This window comes from Diabrotica undecimpunctata, chromosome 10, assembly GCF_040954645.1.
Source record: "Diabrotica undecimpunctata isolate CICGRU chromosome 10, icDiaUnde3, whole genome shotgun sequence".
NCBI classification, from domain to species: Eukaryota; Metazoa; Arthropoda; class Insecta; order Coleoptera; family Chrysomelidae; genus Diabrotica; species Diabrotica undecimpunctata.
In genome coordinates, this window is record NC_092812.1 from 74308788 (window position 1) to 74332971 (window position 24184).

The following is a 24184-nucleotide window of genomic DNA, read 5'->3' on the forward strand; positions in this document are numbered from 1 at the left end:
TGTATGTAAATTACATAATGGATTTAAAGGTCCCGAGAAAACTATAAACGTGTTAGCATTTTCCGCGTGTTAGGAGTCACGTTGCTCATACAGCTGTTTACGTAACAATACACATAGTAGACAGCAAAAAAGTCGCAAGATTAAATAATCTTATTAAAAAACGAAGTCACGCGAGAATAATAAGGTCTTTTGAACAGAATTGAAAGTAAAGGATAACTGGTTGCCAAAAGAATACGAAAATAATATAATTCGTGCATCAATAATCCTGATAATTGTATAGTGTACTTGATGTACCTTCGGCCTTAACCACCAAGTGGAAGAGCAAATCCTTGACTGAAATTGTGGGCAAAAACCAGTCTCCATTTTTACCATCCTCCTTTTAAATACATAATATATATTTTATGGTAGACTCTTTACACTTTTAATCTTTTTGTTTTTATAGAACAAATATATTAATACTGTTTTTTTTGTTTCAGATGTTATAAAACAACATATAATGGTTGCCGAATTCGTGGGCCGTGGTCAAAGTGGGTCCCCAGTAAATGGTGAAATACCACATCTCAATTCAAGTTTACCGGCCTCTCACACAATGGATATGATGGCCAGCACATCTACGTCTGGAGACGAATTCCCCCCTGGAAGCTACGGGATGTCCTCTGTCAAACATAAGGAGTTGTTTTCCCAACGCAAGCAAAGAGAATTTACTCCAGATAATAAGAAAGATGATAGTTATTGGGATCGTAGAAGAAGAAATAATGAAGCTGCCAAGAGATCCAGAGAAAAGAGACGATTTAATGATATGGTTTTGGAACAGCGCGTAGTTGAACTAACTAAAGAAAATGCCATTTTAAAAGCTCAATTGGAAGCTATCAAGGAAGAGTATGGAATCTGTGGAGAAAACGTTGTATGTGTAGAAAAAGTTTTAGCAAACTTACCATCTAGTGAACAAGTTTTAAGTTTGTCCAAAAGGCAGAAGCTCACTCATCCTGCAGCTCCTATTTTATATAGTCCACAGACACCTATCCCTACCCCAGTAATACATCAACCTGTTATGGGATCTCCTCCACCACAGCCAATTTCTCACTCCCACAGTGTCCTTCACGCTCCTCCTTCTTCACATTTGGAACCAGCATACAGAGAACCAGATTACCACCATCCTCATTACCAACTATCTTACCACACAGGTATTTCTTACGACTCTAATAACGCTCTGAATCTCTCTCGTTCCCGTTCACGAGTACAATCGCCTTTTGAAGTCTCAAGCAACTCAGGCGATGAAAGCGCTCCTGTGGCTTTAACGACAAATGAAGCCAACAATAGTCTACCTTTGAAACTAAGACACAAGTCCCACCTTGGAGACAAAGATGCTGCTAACGCACTCCTCGCCTTACAGAACATTAAACAAGAACCAGGTCCCCGCGCTAGTCCTCCATGGGATGGAGAAGGTTCCAGTGATGAACGAGACTCAGGCATTTCCCTTGGTGCCGAATGGTCAGCCGCTGCAACTGCCGCAGCTACTCTCCAAACCCTCAAACAATCCCAGCTAACTATGCAAGACAGTACGGAAGGCGACACCACCGCAAAACATAGACTGCACTCAGAAATAGTTCGGCTTTCCACAGAAGTCGAACACCTCAAGTCCATGATGACTAGGAAGGAGAAATAAGCAGTTTCTGTTTCCTCACTGTTAGTTTAGTTGTTGATGTGATGTAGTGGTTACCAAAACGCCACTGTTTTTGTGATGATTCTCAAAAGAGATTGGACATATCGTGCTCCAAAGGAGCATATTTATTATATTTTTAGTTATTTATTATTAGTTAAGGATTAATTTGACGGATATTTTGAAATAGCACAAATATTGCTTCATTTTGCCAATGTATTCCTATGATTATTTTGTATTTTATTCAAATTGATTGTTTACCATCGTCGTTTTAAACTATAATTGTTTCTTATTGTATTATTATATTACGTCATCACCAGCTGATTCACCTATTCATCTTGTCATAGGGATTAATGTACCTTTTAATATAAGCTGAAAATATGTGTGATTTTGTAAACTATTTATCATATATGTATAAATGTATGTAATTTTTGTTATTTACCACTAGAAACCTAGCGGTCCATCTTATGTTACGTTATCTCATTATTGTATATTTATAAATATCAATATCTATTGTAAGACTTAATGCTGGACGTTACCTCAACACTCTTTTCTAATGTTCACTTGTTGTCTATCTATCTACTACATATTATATGTATGTGAAAATTGTATGAACCATATTTGTCTTTTGTCCAGCTTTAACATAACTATGCATATTATCAACATAAATTATTTCTTCCTATTACCGAAGTGAATGTATCCTAATATCTATGTGTAAAAATAAATATGGCATCGTTTCAATCATACTGACTTTTAATTTTATCCAAACAAACCACACACACCTATAACAAGTATCAATAAGTTCCACAAGGGTATTTGTGGGAGGGTTATCGGTAAACTGGAGTGGAGACTACAAACGAAGGATATTGTTACTTCATACAATCAACATTTAATGCAAAACGATTCATATAATCAGTATACATCACCAATGAAGAATCGGATGGAAATGATGAGGAGCAAGTGGAAATAGTAGGGTAAGTCAACGACGCGGCGGAAACAATGGAGACTCCGTGGAATAAATAAGAGAAATCATATATAGCATGAAAAACAATAAAAGTACAGGCAGCAATGGTATATAATAAAGGAGATAAGCAGTGTGCAAAACTACAGGGGTAATCACTATGGACTAATTATTAATGAGCAAAAAAAAAGGTATATGATATGGAAATGAGGTAGACCACATATGAAGACTACCACAAACAACAAGAGTAAAGAGTATTGCTTCAAAAAGGTAACGGAGTTTGAGTATCTCGGAGTAACCCTAACAATTAAAGGGGAAGAACGCCAAGACATTGAGTAGTGGATTTCGAGAGGAGAAAGAAGGTCGGAGCTCTACACAAACTACTAAGCACGTATATATATATATATATATAGCCTCTGCCGCTTCTCGCATTTCGACCGCCATCGTTTTCTGTCCATCCATTCGTCTTCTTTGATGGCTCTATCTTATATTATGTGCCGTACATTTTCTTCCCAGGCAACTGAAGGCCTTCCCCTTCTTCTTCTTTGTTGTGGTATGTAATTTAAAGCTATCTTCGTTCATTCGCTTCACGTGACCATACCACACTAGTTGTATGGTTTCAATTCTGTCTACACTGGAATATACAGTATTTGTCCTCCTTCTCACATCTTCATTCCTGATATGATCTTTTTTGGATGCACCACACGCTCTCTTTCGACAATCCATTTCTACTACTTCTATTCTTTTTCTGTTTTTTCGTGATATGCCAAACTTCTGCCCCATAAGTCATAATAGGCTATACCAAGGTTCGATAGATTGTCAATTTCGTTTCTTGTCTAATATCTTTAGACCTTAGTAGAGAGTTTAGAATGTTTACCTCTTTTTTTCCCTGTTGCGTTCTGTTTTCGATGTCTCTTTTGGTAGTGCCTTCTTTAGATATAGATCCGAGGTATTTATATTCATGCAGGTTTTTGTGTTTCTAATTTCTAACTCTGGATCTTCTTCATCATCTCCTATTTTAAGATACTCTGTCTTTGACATATTCATACTGAGGCCCCATTTTTCATATTCTTTCTTTAATTTTTTAAACATGTAGTCCATGTCTTCCTCATCATTCGCTACGACTACCTGATCATCTGCGAAAAATAAAGTTTTTAGACATTTACCACCGCCTATGTCTATTCCCATTCCGGATACTTGTTTCCTCCACTGCTCTACCGATGATTGAATATATATTTTAAATAAGGTCGGAGATAGACAACATCCTTGTTTAAGTCCCTGTGTTATTGGAAATGATTCAGATATAAAGTTTCCTTCTTTAACGACACTTCTTGCATTTTTGTATATATTTGCGATATCATCCACATACTCTCTACTGAGGCGTACTTTCGTCAATGTTTGAAATAGTTTTTTCAAAAGTACCGTATCGTATGCATTCTCTAAATCTACAAACAATAGGTGGGTAGATAGATTCCTTGCCCTCCGTTTTTCGATTACCTGCTGCAGAACGAATATAACATCAGTGCACGATCTTCCTGCACGAAATCCATTTTGTTCTTCTGATTCGATTCTTTCTTTTATTATTCGACCGTACAACCTCCACACTAAGCTGATAACAGTTATTCTCCTATTATTAGAGCATTTGCGTTTATCCCCTTTCTAGAATATTGAGCTGATGTATCCAACATTCCAATCATCATGGATATTTTGTCCTTTTAAGCACTTGTTAAATAGTTGAACCAACATCTTATGTAATATTTTTGGTCCATACTTCACCAACTCAATTGGGATGTCTCCAGGTCCTGCTGCTTTATCGTTTTTCGATCTTTTGAGGGCATCGCTTAACTCTTCGGTTACTCAATTATGTGTGTATGTTCGGATATTTCTTCCATTTCGATCTCTTGAAATTTACATCTATCCTCTGCCAGTAAGACCTCATAATGGTGTTTCCACTGTTTTAGATCTATTAACTGTAATTTAGATTTTTCCTTCCCTCCGGAGAGACTTTATCACTCTCCACGCTTGCCTAACTCTTGTTCCACCCATATACCTATCCAACTCTGCACATCTTCGATCTACTACTTCTCTTTTTACATCTCGATTTAATTGTTTATATATCTTGTAATCTTCCTTCTTTTTCGTTGACATCCATTTCTGATAAGCAGTTTTCTTCTTGTTTACTAACGTTTGCATATTCTGCGATCACCATTCTTGATTTTTTGTTTTGTTTATCTTTATAACTCAAAGCTTCACTTGCAGCCTCATGAATGCATTTTTTAACTTGCTGGTATAATTCTTCTGCTGATATATTTTCTCGATACACATTTTGTAATTTTGTGGCCAGTCGTAATTTGTAAAGAAATTTCGTTGAATCTTCGTTTATGCTTTCTAGGTTATATTTAGGGTATTTAGGGGATATTACTTTTTGTCCCTTTTCTATATTCTGTACCTGAGTGTTATTGTTTTTGCAATAGTTAACTATCACTTTGGCCGTAAGTAAACGATGGTCGGCTCCACATTCTGATCTACGGTATACCCTTACGTCAGTCGTTTTCAGCTGGGAAGTTTGACGTTGGATTACCTAGTCGATTATCGAGCGCATTTTATACTAAAATGACGAAATCTCCTGCTGTAAAATCTTCCGAAAGCAAGCAAGCCGCCGTTCGGATTTTCGGGCGAGAACTATTGAGAGTACCAATTGTTTGCATGCAAGAAACGAACCGGAAGCGACAAAAGGACAAGGATACAAATTGTGTTTGGTAGGGAAAACTAATACTAGGAATGTGTTAGTATAATTGCTGATAGAGAAGTAAAAGAGAACACATAGTAAAAGTTTAAAGAACGAATGATGTCAGTGAAATTTGTACTTAATAAAGAAGTATTGAATGTTATGTGTATGCTCGTCAAATCGGTATAGGTGAGAATAAAAGTAAAACATTCTATAATCGGTTAGAAGATGTAATATAGTGGTAACTAGTGGGTTCGTAACCATTTTATATTAAGGTTCCATGAAGGAAGTCGATGGCAACAGAAAATATATTCTATGTCGTCTGTCTGTCATGTCATGTGGGACATAACCATTATTTATAAAAGCATGCAAGCGTTTGATGAGCCATGTACTTAAAGTACTCCTTACTATCATTCACTCGCGCATATATACCAAATTAGAAGAACACCTGAGTGAAGTTCAATTTGGATTCAGAGCAGGACTCGGAACGAGGGAAGCACTTTTTAGTTTGCAAGTTCTAATGCAGAGAGCCAGGGATGTCAAGTGCGATGTGTATGCATGTTTCATTGATTTCGAGAAGGCATTTGATAAAGTCCCACATGGGCAACTAATCGATATCATAAAAACATCAGGACTCGATGGTAAGGATATAAGACTGATCTCAAACTTATATCTCCAACAAAAAGCAACAGTGCGAATAGAAAATGAACTGTCCGAGATCTTCATAGTCGAAAATGAGTTAGACAGGGTTGCATATTGTCACCGGCATTATGTAACATATACTCTAAAAACATCTTTAGAGAGGCCTTGGACGAATCAGAAGATGGGATTGCTGTAAATGGCCAACTTGTAAACAACATTAGATAAGCAGACGATACAGTGTTGCTGGCAGATAGTGCGCAGGGGCTCCAAACGATGATGGATAACGTTGTAGAAACATGTAACAAATAAATTGCAAGAAGACAAAAATAACGATCATTAGCAAGAACACCAATATAAACGTCCAAATTACAATAGGCAATACACCGTTAGAAAGAGTGGAAAAATATTAAGGATACTTGGGATCACAGCTACGAAATAAAAACTCCATTAAAAAAACCAGAAGCTCTTTCAACAGCCTTAGGAAGATTCTCTGCAACTTATCTTTAAGTATCAATATACACATAAGAATTCTTAGATGTTACGTCTTTAGTGTCCTCCCCTATTGAGTAAAAAGCCGGAGCCTTACAGAAGATGCCATAAAACGATTAGAGGCATTTGAAATGTGGTGCTACCGACGTATGGTGAGGGTCTCATATATACACCACACAAGTAACATAACTGTTCTCCAGAGGCTAAGAAAAGACAAAGAAATTATTAACACCGCAAAGAACACAAATTTGTCTTGCTTAGGCTACCTCATGTGTAATAATAAATACCGACTTCTACAGTAGATTCTACAAGGCAAGATTAAGGGTAAGAGAGGCCCTGGACGTAGACGTATATTCTGGCTGGCCAATCTTAGTAAGTGGACTGGTCTGTCAACTGATCTATTTCGAGCTGCTGTGAATACAATAAGATGGGTCAATGTGGTCGCCAACATCTCTAGAAGATAGGCACATCTAGAAGAAGTAAAAGCATGTATGTCGACCTTTGGGAAACAGAAATAAAATATATAGTAATTGATGTCTTCAATATATTACAGTGGCGACGAGGTAAATACATTAAAATGACAGAAGCATCGGCAACAATTTATAGAGGTAACATTGGCTCCATAGGAGAATACAGGTTAGGCGAAGATTGGGCCATGTGGGAAAAGCGTCTAGAGCGGTACTTTTGTGCAAACTATGTGGAAGAGGATAAAAAGGTATCAGTTTTATTAACGTGCCGATATAGATCCTTTCGCTGTAGGATATGTAATAAGGTAGATCATTTAGCTCAAGTTTGTCCCCAAAAGGCAAATAATTTTGTATCAGTAGTCACTCGGTCAAGGTGAACCTCTGAAGGAAGAAACTGAGGCAACAGAGTCAGAAAGATTAGATTATATTAAAATATATTATGTGAGTAATGAATATGTTAAGCCATCTTAAGTAGAATTGATTATAAATGATCAATCTCTATTAACGGAGTTGGACTCTGGGGGTCTCTATGTCGGTAATACCGGAAAGAATTTTTATGGATAAATTTGATACTAACACAATAAATCCAACATAAATTAGGTTAAAATGTTATGATTGTTCAATAATTAAGCTAGAAGGTGAGGTATGGGGATAAGGTACATGATTGCAAATTTGTTGTTGTTAAAAATGGAAAAACTCCATTAGTAACCAGGGATCTGATGAAACTTTTTGATTTACAAGTAGTATTTGATAAAGAGCTATATACGAGGCATGTTTTTTAAGTAAGTACCGTTTTGCGATTCTACCGCCGCAGCGCTACGGTCGGCGTTCCGCGCATGAGCGCTGGTTACCTACATCTCTTGTCTACGCACTGACGCCATTACAGTCTGATTCTTCATTGTATACTTGTTTACTCCAGTCTTTAAGATGCCTCCAACAATCGTGCGTCACGCTGATTGTGAAGTACGGGCTGTTATACGATTTCTTAGTGCTAAAGGCGTAAAACCGATCGATATTCATCGTGAGATCGTTGAAGTTTACGGACAAAACATTATGAGTGATAGAATGGTAAGGAAATGGGTGAGAGCATTTAAAGATGGCCGCACAAATGTGCGTGATGAAGAAAGGAGTGGGCGTCCTTCGGTCGTTAATGAAAATTTGGTGTAGAAAGTGGACGAAAAGGTGAGAGAAAACAGACGCTTTACAATTTCATCATTGTCCGACTGCTTTCCTCAGTATTCTCGTAGTGTTTTGTATCGCATTGTTACCGAGAACTTGAATTACCGAAAATTGTGTTCACGTTGGGTTCCAAAAATGTTGACGGATTTGCACAAAACCCAACGTTTAGGCAGTGCATTGACTTTCCTTGAGCGGTACCACAGTGAAGGTGAAGATTTTTTAGACCAAATTGTTACTGCTGACGAAACGTGGGTGGCCTACGTCACACCAGAATAGAAACAACAATCCATGTAATGGCGACATTCATCATCACCCAAAAGAGTGAAGTTTAAACAAACAATTTCTGCCCGGAAAATCATGTGCTCAGTTTTTTGGGACAGAAAAGGAGTATTGCTAGAGGAGTTTCTGCCTCATAATGAGACAATCTATGCAGCGTCTTATTGTGAGACATTGAAAAATCTGCGTCGTGTACACCAGAACAAAAGACGTGGCAAGTTGAGTAAGGGTATCGTTTTCTGCATGACAATGCCCGTCCACATATGGCTAATCAGACCAAAGATCTCATCAAATCATTTAAATGGGAAACTCTAGATCATCCTCCATACAGCCCTGATCTGGCGCCCAGCGACTACCATTTGTTCCAGCACTTGAAGAAACACCTGGGCGGTCGGCGTCTTCAAGACGATAACGAAGTCAAAACATTTGTGATGCAGTGGTTAACAAATCAGGCGACAGAATTTTATCAGGAGGGTATTCAAAAACTGGTGCCACGTTATGACAAGTGCCTCAATATTCACGGAAATTATGTAGAAAAGTAGATTAAGGTACAGGCTTTCATGTAAAAATAAAATTATTGCTATATCTTTGCACGTCTTTTTTTAATTCCAAAACGGTACTTACTTAAAAAACACGCCTCGTACATTACATATCAATGATTTAAATAAACTCCTTAGGTACTATGAAGGTTTATTTGAGATGAATTAAGATGTTAAAAGTATGAAAAAAATGAACTAAAGTAGAAGCGGAGGTTAAACATATTCTTCATAAGCCAAGAGCAGTGCCTTTTCTTTTTAAGAAGCAAATTAATAAATAATTAGATGAATTAGTAGACAAGGATATAATTTCTTTAATAGATAATTCTAATTGGGGTAGCCTTGATAGACCTCACAGCGGCCTATGATACGATAATCCACAGAACCTTGCTAACTAAGATCTATAACACTGTGCTTGACTGGTAAATATCATTAGATCACTGTTGTGTAATAGACGTTTCTACGTCGTACTAAATGGAAAGAAGAGCAGATGGAGAACCCAAAAAATGGCCTACCTCAAGGAAGCATTCTGGCGCCGTCCTTATTTAACAACTACACCAAAGACCAACCAATGCACCCTCAGACTGAGAGTTTTGTCTACGCTGACGACCTTGGTATAGCCGTAAAGGGGAAAACACTGGCACAAGTAGAGTCGACAATGGAAGAGGCTTTAAACATGATGTCAACTTACTATAAATAAAACTCATTAAAGCCAAACCCTACTAAAACCCAAGTATGTGCATTCCATCTCAACAACCAACTGGCGCATGTAAAACTGAATGTTTCATGGGAGGGACAACGCTTGAAACATACTGATAGGCCCAAATATCTTGGAGTAATACTAGACCGGTTACTAACGTATAAATTCCACTGTCAGAGCACAAGACAAAAGGTTTCTACGAGAAACAACCTTCTCCGGAAACTTGTAGGGAGCAAGTGGGGTGCAAACCCCCAGGTCTTGAAGACAACAGCTGAGGCCTTATGTTTCTCAACAGGGGAATATGCTTGTCCCGTCTGGGGTAGATCTAGACACGCCCAACAAGTCACCACGGCGTTAAATGAAACATGTAGAATAATTACCGGTTGTATGAAGCCTACCCCTCTACCCCTACTGTACCGGGTAGCTGGATCCGCATCACCAGACGACCGTAGATGCGCCTCACAATATGTGGAGAAGTTCAGGCAAACTTTCGATGAAAGGCACCAATTATACGGATTTGACGAACCGCCAGGAATCAGCCGACGTAAATCAAGGAAAAGGTTTATGAGAAATGTCAGCGTCGAACCACCCGAACTGTTCCCCCTACATCCAGAACGACCTAATGGAATGAATCTGGACTGGAGAACCTGGCGGACACTCAATCGCATACGCACAGTTGTTGCCCTTGTAAAACAGAACCACATTAAATGGGGCATCAAGACAGACAGCGACGCACTTTGTGAATGTGGGGAAATACAGAACGTGGAACACCTGAGAGTATGCAGACTTTGTCCATCACAGTGCACCCTAGATGATTTATGGCTCGCAAATACAAAGGGTGTAGACGTAGCCCGATATTGGGCAGAAAAACTGTAGTCGGATCCAGACACGAAAAAGTAAAGTAAGTCTGATTGGGGTACGCTACTTGTGCCTCTCATAAAAGAAAATGGATAAATTCGTTTATGTGCATACTACAAGATAACAATACATAGGTTTTTAGAGGACTTTAAATATCCTTTGCCCCGAATTGAAGAGATTTTTGTGGCTCTCCAAGGTGGAGAGTATTTCTCAAAACTAGATTTGAAAAATGCATATAACCAATTAGAAGTGAGTGATGAAACGAAATTATTATTATCTTGGAGTACTCATAGGGATATTTATCAACTTCATAGGCTCCCCTATGGCACCAAACCAGCATGTACCATTTTTCAAAAAACTATAAAAAAAAGTATTACAGGGAGCTAGTGGAACTATTAATTTTATGGATAACATTGTAGTCACAGGGAATGATAGGGAAGAACACTTAAAACTTTTGGAGGATGTATTTATTAAGCTATATAAGGCTGGCTTTAGACTTAACTTAAAAAAGTGTAAGCTTTTTGAGCCTGAAATTAGATATTTAGGACATTTTATTAATAAAAATGGTCATACAGATCCAAAAAAGGTTCAATCCATAACAGAGGTACCTCACCCTACCAATGTAACAGAAGTTAATGCCTTTGCGGGGATGATTAACTATTATGCTCGGTTCCTCCTCAAATTGTCAATATTGTTGTCTATATATAACTTATTGAAGACAGATACACCATTTTAATGGTCAAGAGAGTCACCAATCAAATTAGTTTGTGACAGTTCAAATAAGAGACTAGAATGTGTGCTTTTACATATTTACCCGAATGGGTCAGAGAAGTTTGTTTTATGTTCAGATCACAAACCTCTTCAAGCTATTTCTGTGAAACGCAAAGAAATACCACAAATGGCAGCAGAACGTCTTCAAAGATGTGCTTTTTTTCAAGCGGATTTAATTACAGTTTTCAACTTGTGAAGGGAAGTCAAAATGGGGGAGCAGATGTGCTTTCGAGGCTTCATTTAGCCTCAGAGAGCGAAAATGACACAGCACAAGATTATTTTAATTTTTTGGTAAAGGACAAGGTACCAATAAGCGCTGAGGTATTAATTCGAGAAACACGAGTGAATAGAAACACAAGGGAAGGTATATACGTATGTAAGGGAAGGTTGGCCAGAGAAAGTCTAAGAAGATTTGTGACCTTTTAAGGGGAGACATCTTGAATAAAGTCTAGATAATGGTATATTATTGTGAGAGATTAAGGTAATTGTATCGGAAAGGATAAGGAAGCAGTTATTAGATGAAATACATGGGGCACACAATGGAACAGTTAAGACAATATTTTTGGTGAACACATCTGGATGAAGAAATTCATTTGATAGAATTCACTTAGATTTTTTAGGACTAGTCAGAGGAAAGATGTTTTTGATCATAACATACTCATTTTCAAAGTGGCTGCAAATGTATATAATGCATAAAATAGTTACCACAGCATCACTACAAAGAGATTACATGGCTAGGTATGGGTTGCCAAATACTATAATATCGGATAATGGGCCCCAGTTGGTTAGCGAAGAATTTGAAACATTTTGTAAAATAAACGGTATCATACATGCGACGTCTGCTCCGTATCATCCAGCGACTAATGGGGCTGCTGAAAACAGTGTAAATACTTTTAAAAATGCCCTGAACAAGACATGCAGATCAAATTATTAAGGTAGGGAAATTTTATGATGAAGCTAAACTTGGTGTGAGTAGGGAAACAGTTGTAGACAGACCGGAATTTCAAGGCAATAATACTCAAAATGAAACTGGTTATCCAATATGGGCTGGTATAGTAATTGATACAAATAGATCTAATGGTTTTAAGAATAGGTTATAGGAATGGAATGACTAGATAGAACTAAAAATCATATTGGAAACAGCAAACACATTTTTTTAAGAAGATTAAGATAACTTATCAGATGCACAAGTGGACAAAATCATTCTCAAAAAAGAAGATATACGTGAATGTGATAATTACGTAAGATAATAGTTAGTGACACTAGGAGCCAAAAACGTAAATGAGTTGTGCTGAACATGGAAGTAGATAATTCAATGAGGTGGCTTTTGGCCTATTTCACTGCGACCTATTCAGATATATTGTGGTGGTTTAGCCCTCGATTGCATGCTCTAGCCTGACCCATTTTAAAAGGTCTAATAATTTATAGACTGCACCTTCCATGTGGCTACTTACCGGTGGCTTTTCTTCGCCTAATGCAAAGAAGCGGACATTTGTCAAGCTATGCAAGCTAACATAAAATGTGTTTTGCTGTTTCTTCATTTAGGTAACAGAATTTGCATAGATCATCATCTGCCGATCCCATCAGCTTCAACTGCTTATTCAGCTTACAGTGCCTTGTTAACTGACCTACTATAGCTTTGACCGTTTTCCTGTCTTTGCTTATTAGGTCTGCCGTAAATTTTGACAAATGTTCTGTAATGAACTGTTTTGTCTTTCTTTGTCCTAGTGAATTTCTCCACCATTCCAGAGATTTGTGTGGTACCCACTATCTTGTAGATGTTCTTGTTACTGCCTTCGCAACGCCACAGAAGGGTTCGGGTCCAACGAATGGCTTTGATGAGCTTTGTTTCATTGCACTTTTGACACTGGTGCCCCTTTACCCAGGCTACCGTAATGTTGCTACGGTCTTTAAGTGTATTTAGGGCAACCACACAATCCCATGCTAGCTTAGAATTGGCCTCTAAAGACTTTTTTGCCTTAAGCGCTGCCTGACAATTAAACGGTACGTTCTTCACTGCCTTTCTATTTTATTCGCGCAGTGATGAATTGCTGTTATTTTCGCCTGGAAATTGTGACATTCTTAGATAGACTTACCGGGAAATGTATATCTTGTTTTGTCCCTACTATACAGACATTGAACTAACAAACGAAACTAAAATATCGGGAGGGTGGCAAATGGTGAATATTAAAAGAAGAGACAAAAGTTTATTCAGGGAAAAAATAATAGACAAAACGGACTAGATCATGAAAAGGCTTATTAAAAGAGAAATATCATAAAAAAATAAAAAAAATTTATTTAACCTAAAAATTTTAAAAAATGTTTGGATTGGACCACCCTTATCACTTAGGGATATGAAAAATATATTACGACCTATTCTCAGACCTATCCAATATACATATATAATTTCATAAAAATCGGGCAAGCCGTTTCGAAGGAGTATGGCGACTAACACTGTAACACGAGAATTGTAATATATAAAAGAAAGTAATGAATATTTTTATTTGAAAATTGAGAAATGTCAATTGGGCCTAAATACTACCAATTGATGTATTGATGTATACATAAGATCTGTTACGTCATCATGGGCGCTGTGACGTGATTACAATGAAAACAAAACTAAATACATCAGGGGGTGAAGGTTAGGTCAGATGAAAAGGTTTTTTATACAAAATTCAACGGTGTACCACAAGGAAGGTATTAATTTGAATAAGTATGCTAAAATTTCAATTTAATGTTTATTTTCAACAATAATCAATAACATTCAAAATGTGAAAAAAATGTATAGGAGGTGTTCAAAATGACCTTCTTCTGCTTTAACACAAGCATCAAACGGTCTAAGCAGTTCACGTGTGCATGCCGCAGGTATCACCTCTGGCGTAATCAGGCTGCACGCTTGTCTAATTTTAGTTTTTAAATCGTTTAAATCTATAGGTTCTTCGTTATAAACGATTCCTTTTAAACAGCCCCATAAAAAACTAGGGTGACAGCACAGGCGATCTTGAAAGCCATCGGGCGGGTCAATTAGTTCCAATCCACCTGTTTAAAAATGTGGCAATTGATTACAATATCGCTGTTATGTAGGGGTGCGACATCATTTAAGGAAACTACGAAATAATTCATCACCTGGATTAGACGGGCTCACCTCTTTTTTCCTCAAACAATGTGCAGAATCTGTAGCCATCCCTATATCTCTTATAATGAATGCTTCTTTTAATCAATGTTCTCTCCCCTCGTCCTGGAAATTGGCTTCGGTTACTCCTATATTCAAGAAAGGAAATAAACTTGATTGCAATAACTATCGTCCAATCAGCCTGGTTCCTATTGTCGGCAAGGTCATGGAATCGATTATTTCGGAAGCTATGTCTGAGTTTCTTCTTCAAGAAAATATCATCCCTCACCAACAGCTTATCAAAGGTCGTTCAACGATCACAAACTTACTTCATTGTGTAAATGATTGGTCATTATCTTTAAACAATCGGAATCCTGTCGATGTAGTCTACTTAGACTTCTCCAAAGCTTTTGACCGTGTTCCAAAACGTCGATTACTAGCTAAATTGGATCACTATGGTATCCGCGGAAAGTTGAACATTTGGATTGAATATTTTCTATCCGACAGATACTTCAGGGTTCGTGTTGGGGAAGACCACTCACAAGATAAGCCAGTCAAGAGTGGAGTCCTACAAGGATCAGTACTTGGACCGCTACTATTTTGTGTCTACACTAGTGATCTTCCGCTCATCGTATCCAGTAAGGTTTCCATTTACGCTGATGACACGAAATTATATGTGAATCCAACTATTAACCAACATGTTCTTCAACAAGATCTTGACGCAATATTCAAATGGTCCTCAGAATGGTTACATTGAAAAATGCGTTGTTTTACATATCGGCAAAAATAACCCATCACTACCGTACTTTATTAATGGACATCCCTTAAACTCGGTAACCTCCCACAATGATCTCGGAGTGATAATTAATAGTGACTTAAATTGGTCTGATCACATAGTGTCGGTGTGTAAACGTGCAAACTCGAAACTGTTTTTGATCCGTAAATGTTTTACACGTATATCTCTAACTTCTGTTAGTAAACTTTACACAATATACGTTAGACCTATTCTTGAGTTTGCCGGACCAGTGTGGAATCCAGATCTCATTCGCGATAAATTCCTACTTGAAAATGTTTAGCGTAAAGCTACAAGACTGGCATACGGTCGTGTAAGACCTAACTATGAGGATAGATTATCCATGGCTCATCTTACGACATTCGAGCAGCGACGTCTTCGAGGTGATCTAATTATGTCCTTCCGTATTTTAAAACATAATTTTGGGAACCTAAGCACCATATTCACTTTGAATCAAGACGAAAGATTAAGAGGCCATCGATACAAATTAAAAAGGGAACAAACTACTGCAAGGTCCAGGGTGAACTTCTTGCCAAATAGAATCTTTAATATCTGGAACAATTTGGATCAAGACACCATATCGGCAACTAGTGTTAACATCTTTAAAAATAAATTTGATAGTGGTTTATTTTATTTATACGATTTTTTTTCTTGGGCAGCATTATTTATTTCTTTATTTATTGTCTCACCATTCAACTTTTGTATGATATACTTAATTGTTTATGTTTACTTAACTTTATAATTGGTATTAGTTTTATAAGGATATTTTTTATTTTTGATTTTTGGGCATAATAGGAGCTCGCTCCTCTGCCCTTATTTGTAATATAATAATAATAATAATAATAATAATAAGACTACAAGAAGGCTTTTGATTCAGTGCCGCATGAATGGCTTATAGATATATTGAAAATATATAAAGTCGATGATAATCTCGTGACCTTTTTGAAGAATATAATGGCAGAGTGGAAGACTAAAATTCACCTTCAAATACCGGGTGAAATTAATATCGAAACTGAAAATATCCCTATTAACCGGGGGCTTTTCCAGGGGGACTCGTTGAGTCCACTTTGGTTCTGCCTAGCAATGAACCCACTATCTCAGCTGCTGAACTCTACTGACTCAGGTTTTAGCATCAAAAATAACAACACTGTTGTAGCGAAGCTTAATCATCTGTTGTATATGGATGATTTAAAATTAATGGCTTCCACTCGAAACCACCTAGATGAGATGCTAAAAACTGTAGAAAATTTCTCAAATGATATCAGTATGAATTTTGGACTAGACAAGTGCCGTATACTAAATATAGTCAGAGGAAAGATTCAGCCCGGAGGTTTCGACATGCAAGATGGCCAAAACATCGAGGCAATGGGTGAAAATGATATGTACAAATATCTCGGAGTAAAACAAGCGCGGAAAATTGACCATAAACAAATGAAAACTGAACTAACTTCGGAGTTCGTACGAAGAGTAAGACAACTAAATCGGTCATATCTTAATAGTAAAAATTTGTTTAAGGCATTAAATACGTACGCCTGCTCCGCGCTGAGCTACTCATTTGGTATTATAAAGTGGTCAAAAACAGATATAGAGGGTCTTCAGCGGAAAGTAAGAACACTTCTCACAAAGGCGCAAAAACATCACCCACGCAGTGCAGTAGAGAGAACAACATTACCGCGGTATCAAGGGGGAAGAGGACTTATGGATATAGGTGAGCAATTGGATAAACAAATTGCTAATTTAAGAACTTATTTTCAGGTACAGGCTGAGACATCTACTTTACATCGAGCAATTTGTGCAGTAGATGATACGACGCCGCTTAAACTGAGGGAACAAGAAATGCGCATAAACCACCTGACTAAACAAGACAAAATGCGCACCTGGATGAGTAAACCTCTGCATGGGCGACATCTCAATGAGATCAGCCAAGAATATGTCGACAATACAGCGTCGAACTATTGGTTGACATCAGGAAAGATGTTTCCCGAGACTGAGGGTTTCCTACTTGCCATTCAGGATCAGGTTATTCCAACTAAAAATTACCTGAAATATATTGTTAAAGATCCTCAAGTCCAAAATGACAAATGCCGATATGGATGCCAAGCCCAAGAAACCATCCAACATCTTACCGGTGGTTGCCAGGCATTTGTCGGTACTGATTATAAAGAACGCCATGACTCAGTAGGAAAGATTATCCACCAAGAACTAGCTGACAAACTGGGACTTCTCCAAACCGACCATCTTCCTTATTATCAATACGTCCCTGATAGAATGCTTGAAAATGACAACTACAAGCTATACTGGGACCGCACTGTGCTTACAGACCAACCAGTGGCCCATAATAGACCCGATCTCATACTAGTTAATAAAATTACTAGGCAAACAACACTTATTGATGTGGCGATACCCAACACCAATAATTTACGTGTTAAATACAACGAAAAGATCGCCAAGTACAGAGATCTAGAAATACAAATCAGGAGACAATGGAGAATGGAAAGTACCCAGACGATACCCATTATTCTTTCTACCACTGGAGTCATTCCGAAGAGCCTCCTAGAAAACATAAAAAAGCTGGGTCTAAACGAACATCTATATAAGACTATGCAGAAAGCTGTGTTACTTTCGACGTCCAGATGCGTACGAAAATTTTTGGGAGATACACCGACATACCAAGTCACCTAGGACTCGATAACATGGAAAGAGTCCCACCAGAGCTCAATCCTTTTGATACCGTAGGTATCTGGGATGAGTGAATTTTCCCCTTAGAGGGAGTGTGAGCCGTATGGCTAAATCTGGAATAATAATAATAATAATCTTATTGCCATACTATAACTCCTTTTTCGCGTAAAGAAATATACTCCAGTAACAAAAATGGACCTATTAAACATCCATTAAATAACGCACACCAAACATTAATTCCCTATCTAGTTTAAAAGAGTTTCCTTAACCAGTGCTGATTTTCCACTAACCAATAATGGGAGTTATGGCGATTATCATCCCATTATTATGGGATTGGGTCGCAAATGGTGGTTTTTTAAAATCCTTTGAACTGTAGTTGAAAACACTACAGTTTCTGTAGCAATGGACTTTATGGACACACGTAGATTAATCGTTACATGCTGAAACATTCACCAAGTGTTGTTCGGTCTGTATTGTTTTGACGTGATCTTTATGTTTTGCGTTCGGAAATAAACCATACTGCATCTTCTCCTCAACCATAGCAAAAGTGACATAAGACGGGAAATATTCTTTCGGGAAAGCATTCCATCTATAAGACTTGAGCATTTCGAGCATTTTTCTACATTCACCATAAATCAACAACATATCTACGTATTGATGAGATGTGAATAGGAAAGACATTTTTACGAATGTATAAACTCACGAGATTTCAAAATTCTGTTTTAAAACTATAATGAACATATTAGTGAATGAACACCAGAAATCTCATTAGCTATTAAGTACTATTTGTAGTTGTCAAAAAACGATTTATATAAAATCTCAAGCACAACTTGCATTTCTTGTGAATTTGTAAAAACTATAAAAATATGCTAGTTTCAGGTAAATTTGTAGATGATAAATGCGCCAATAAATTAAAAATTTAGCGTATTTATTAACATTAATACCCTCATTGTGATACACCATTGAATTTGAGACAAAAAAGACTTTCGTTTGACCTGACCTTCACTCTCCTGATCCACTTAATTGTTTTCATTGTAATGACGTCACAGCGTCCGTGACGACGTCGCAGATTTCATGTTTACATCAATTGGTAGTACTGTAGGTCCAATTGACATTTTCCAATTTTCAAATAAAAAAAAATTTACTTCTTGAATTATAGGCTATTAAAAACATCTCGGAACACCCTGTATACTCGCCTCGGGGCGAGCCATGAGGAACTGTTCATATTCTTACCTCGTATGGAGGATTATATGGGGACCAACAAATAAGCAATAAAAAGTATCTGCTCCCATTGTTCAATAATATACAAGGTGAGTTGTGAATTTTGACTGAAATTTCTATTTATCATAACTCTTGAATGGTAAGTTCGATATGTCTCATATTTTGGTCAAACGTTACACTACAACCACCTAATCAATTGATTCATTCAAACTAGAATAATATCAGGTCTGGTTTAAAAAAATTAGTTTATTTGTTTATAGAAAAAATTCCACCCTGTATAAAGTTTTTGAAAACTGTAATAAGAATTTTAAAAGTTAGACAAATAGGAAACTGAAATAACATCTTAATTTTTTCCCCATACGATTACTTAATTATTAATTAAAAAAATCCAATTTTACTATGAGTTTAGCAAAGTGCAATAGAGTAAAAAAAAATTAACATTTCTTACAAAAATAAAATGTTTGTGAACAAACATTTAGGTGATTTAACATTTAACAAACAATCCGGACCAGATTTTATTTCAGTCTGATTTATTTAAACTGGAAAAAACTCTAATAAAATTTTTATAAATAAGACAAAGAAGCAAATAAAATGCCATATTTTTTTTATTGTTTTCCCCACACGTTTACTTAATTTTTAATTAAAAAATCAATTTCTGACTATGAATAATTATTAAAAGTTTAGCACAGTGAACCATAGATGTAAAAAATGTAACTTTTCTTGCAAAAATTATTTATTTTGAACAAACAAAAATTTAACATTTAACAAACAAAGCAGACAAAGTTTGATTTATTTAAACTGGAAAAAATCAGGTCCGGTTTTAAAAAATTAATTCGTTTGGTTCAGAGAAAAAATTCCACCCTGTATAAGGTTTTGAAACCCATAATTAGAGTTTTATAAATTAGGCGAATAGACAATTAAAATGGCATACCTATTTTTTCCTCACTCAAATTTTTTCTATAAAAAAACGAAATAATTTTTTAAAACCGGCCTGACTTTTTCTAGTTTGAATAAATCAGTCGATTAGTTGATAGTAAGGTAACGTTTGACCAAAATATGAGAAATATCGAACTTACCATTCAAATGTTGAATGGTAAATGTGAATAGAAATTTCCGTCAAAATTCACAACTCACCCTGTATATTATTAAACATACACTTTTTAATGGTCATTTGTTATACCCATAGGGGCCTCCATACGAGGTAGTAGTATGTACAGTTCCTTATGAGTCACCCTGTATATATAAATAATAGATACACACTTGTTACACATTTTTTCAGGTATCTGTAAATAATAAATAAATCTTCTTTTTTATTATTAAATGAAAAATAATATTTAACAAAATTTTAATTTGGGCAATATAATGGTCAAAAATAAAGCTGTAAGTTGGTATTCATGATATTGAGGCTTATTTGTAATTTTATTGGTCGCTATTCTAACCTATTTATAATTCATCAAAATTCAATTGTTTTTTGTTTAAATAAGTTTTTTAAAATTATGTTTCAAAAATGTAAGAGAGACATGTATTAAACAAACTCATTTTTTAAAATAGTGTTTTTTAAATATATGTAGTAGCATAATTTTATTAACTAAAATAATTTTTTTTGGTGAGTTAAGTAATACATTTTTTTGCAAAGTTCCACTGTATAAGATATTTTGTATATTTTTAGCTCTTGAAACTAATTGTAAACACAATTGAAACTTTGAGTATAAAGAATAGTTACCTAATAGCCCCTTTTTATTGACTTATTGAACAGTATATGGGGCTTTAACACTATTATTTGAATTAATTACTATTTAACTGGGAATAAGCCACAATTAAAGGTTAAAATACGTTTATTGACGTTTCAATTTCCACTTCGGAAATCGTTCTCAAAATACAAAATAGTATTTTGAGAACGATTTCCGAAGTGGAAATTGAAACGTCAATAAACGTATTTTAACCTTTAATTGTGGCTTATTCCCAGTTAAATAGTAATTAATTTAAAATGCCACAAGAAAATAGCTTCAGAACAATATTATTTGAAGATTCAAGCTTTCGGAAAATTTTATTTCCTTTTTTAAAAATTTCTATAATGTAATTAAAGAAAAAATGCAATATGTACAAATACACTGCGCTCCAAAATTAACGCATAATTTTAAAAACCCTGGTACAACCCTAGTAAATCAAATAATTTTAATGTTTTGATTTTTGTGCTAATATATTATTGTTACCACCGGTATATTGTAAAATTTATTGAAAGAACGGTAAAAAACGCTGATGTTTTCAGAAGTCCTGATCTCAACGCAATAGAACATCTTTGGGACATCATAGGCAGACGACTACGACAACTACCAAATGCACGAAACACATTTGATGAACTGTTTTTGCGGTTGGTTTGAAATTTGGGATTAAATTGACCAAGAAGAAATCAGAACGATTATTCTCAGTATGAGAGATCGTTGTCAAGCAGTAATAAATACCAGAGGAGGCAATACTCGATACTAGTACACGGTACTGGTATTTTCTTCAACTTTAGAAATTTCAATTTCGTCATTAATTTATGTTAGTTTGTTTAGATCAGTTGTTTGTTTAGATGTTTAGATTTATGATGTAAAGAAATAAAAGTTTTTTATTTAAGATGTTCTAAAACAACCATAAAGCAGAAAAGAACAAACAAAAATTTTTTCATTACAACTCAAAATAAGAATTTTAAAATTATGCGTTAATTTTGGGACGCAGTGTATAATGGGTCTTTGTAAAAACTTACCAATTTAGATTAAAAATACATATTGGTTAATTCACACAAAATTAAAGCACACAGCAAAAGACTGTAGTAAATATTAAATAAAATAAAATTCTAACATTTTTCGTATCACAAAGATATTTGAAAAGATTTATATTAGAAACACATCACTTACGGAAAGACAAAATATATCTATTTTACAAAACTATGGTTTTAAATGAATATCTACCTAAAAGGATTGAAAAAAGGTGAAAACAAAAAACAAGAAAGCGTTGAGAGTTGTTGACTGTGATAAGAATTCTTGATTGTTTTTGTTTTAAAACGCAAACTGTAGTGCGTCTCACGTTTTTCGTTCAGTATGGCTAAATGGAAAAATAGAACAGTGTTGTCAATAGTTGCTTGATGTAACTAGTACTAATCACTTATAATCACCTCTGTCTATGTTCATGTTCTGTGTCAATATAACTCCTGGTTATTATAATTCTGTCAATGCAATAATTATAGGTTATATTGTTTGTTATTGTATATTCAAATAAAAACACCCCATTTAAATTTTACATTTATTCGGTCTCATTAAACTCAATACAGCGAAGCTAATACTGTTCATCGCTTGAATATGAAATGGTTTATTGAAATTAAATGTATCAAGCGGGAATAAATTTTGTAATTTGTATAGTAAAATAAACTTATACTATAGCAAAAGAATTTTTCTCATGCATTTTTGATACATTTGGTGTGTGAAAATTGTTGAATCGTGCTGCAAAAAAAACTTTTTGCTGCACAAAAAAAGTTACAGCCCTTTGAAGTTACAAAATAAAAATTGTTTTTTTGCATTATCTCCTAAACTACTGGAAATTTTGTAATAAAAATGGACACGTAACTTTCTTGTTCTGAAAGCATTTTTCATACAAAAGAAACAACAAAATCTAAGAGCACAGAAAAATTTTAAGGGAGGTGTGCAACCCTAAATCCCCCAAACTTTTGAGTACGTTCAAATCATATAAATGTTGTGGCATCATTAGTTTAACCATTATTTTTAAAACTTTTTTGCCTCTTATCACTTTTTCGAAAAATTAGGTTTTTCCTAGTTGGCCATAAAATTACAATTAGTTTCTACGGATATAATAATTACAAACAGTTCCATCAATAATAGTCAATAATTTGAAGCTATTTTTTATTGTGTGAATAAGATTATTATTAAAAATTTTGATATTACAATGGCCTACACATTTCAGGAATTGGCAGATACGCATTTAACTTTGGGCAAGTTGGATCAGATTAAATTATGATTTCAATAAACTATCGGGAATATCGTAGGTGAATGTCAAGGAAATAGTGCAGCAGCTGCAATGCGTTATGCAGTAAAATACCCCAATCGAAATACACCCGATAGACGCTTATTTCTGACCATTGATCGTCGTTTACGGGAAACGGGTACATTCCAACCGCAAGTTGCTGGCAATAGTGGTCGTCCAATAATGGATGCAACTGATGAAGACATTTTAGAAATCATTGAAGAAGTCCCTGGAACAAATACAAGGGTAATAACTGCTCAACTAAATGCTCCTCACGTAAGGGTTTGGAGGCGTTTGAAGAATCAGCTGCTTAAACCCTATCACTTAACAACGGTTCAAGAGTTATTGGTTGAAGATTATCCTAAAAGGATTGGATTGTGCAATTGGTTGTTAATGAAAAACACTCGAAATGTTCATTTTATTTTGTTTACCGACGAGGCTACCTTCACTAGAAATGGAATAACAAACCATCATAACGAGCACATTTGGTCCGACGAAAATCCTCACGCCAAAAAAACGACTCATCACCAAAGGACTTTCAAAGTTAATCTTTGGGCAGGAATTGTGGATAACAATCTAATAGGCCCAGTATTTCTTCCCAACAATTTAAATGTTGATAATTATTTGAAGTTCTTAGCAAACGATTCACAAGAGTATTTGGAAGAAGTGAATATTGCAATAAGGCAAAATATGTGGTTGCTACAAGATGGTGCTCCACCGCATTACAGTAATGAAGTCCGGGAATACCTTTGCAGGCAGTATCCTGGTCGGTGGATTGGAAGGGGTCGTGACGCACCTATTTCTTGGCCACCCAGAAGTCCAGGTCTTAACCCCATGGACTTTTGCTTTTGGGTTTTATAAAAGAGAAAGTGTATTCTGTAACAATAGAAGACGAACAACAATTGAGGGTTAGAATAATTGAAGCTTCAAATCAATTTCGTCAGAAAAATATGATTTTTTAGCGCATTCGGTTTTCCTTATTAAAACGATACCGAATGTGTATAGAAGAAAATGGGGGTCATTTTAAACATTTATTGTAATATCATATTTATAGAGGTTATAGACATTTTTTGTACTTGTTAATTCATTTAA

General features: G+C 35.7%; 1 protein-coding gene and 1 long non-coding RNA gene across 2 annotated transcripts in view; one reads left to right on the top strand and one right to left on the bottom strand.

Moving 5' to 3' along the window:
* vri (nuclear factor interleukin-3-regulated vrille) overlaps nucleotides 1–2404 on the top strand; it is a 97793-nt gene extending 95389 nt beyond the window's left edge. The window contains exon 2 of the mRNA XM_072546727.1: nucleotides 477–2404. Within this exon, the coding sequence (XP_072402828.1) occupies nucleotides 477–1666 (1190 nt within the window). The 3' untranslated portion in view covers nucleotides 1667–2404. The remainder of the gene's footprint in view (nucleotides 1–476) is intronic.
* LOC140452460 (uncharacterized) overlaps nucleotides 1–21942 on the bottom strand; it is a 407073-nt gene extending 385131 nt beyond the window's left edge. Inside the window, exon 1 of the long non-coding RNA XR_011952193.1 lies at nucleotides 21822–21942. This is a non-coding gene — a long non-coding RNA (uncharacterized lncRNA). The remainder of the gene's footprint in view (nucleotides 1–21821) is intronic.
* Nucleotides 21943–24184: the final 2242 nt, after the last annotated feature.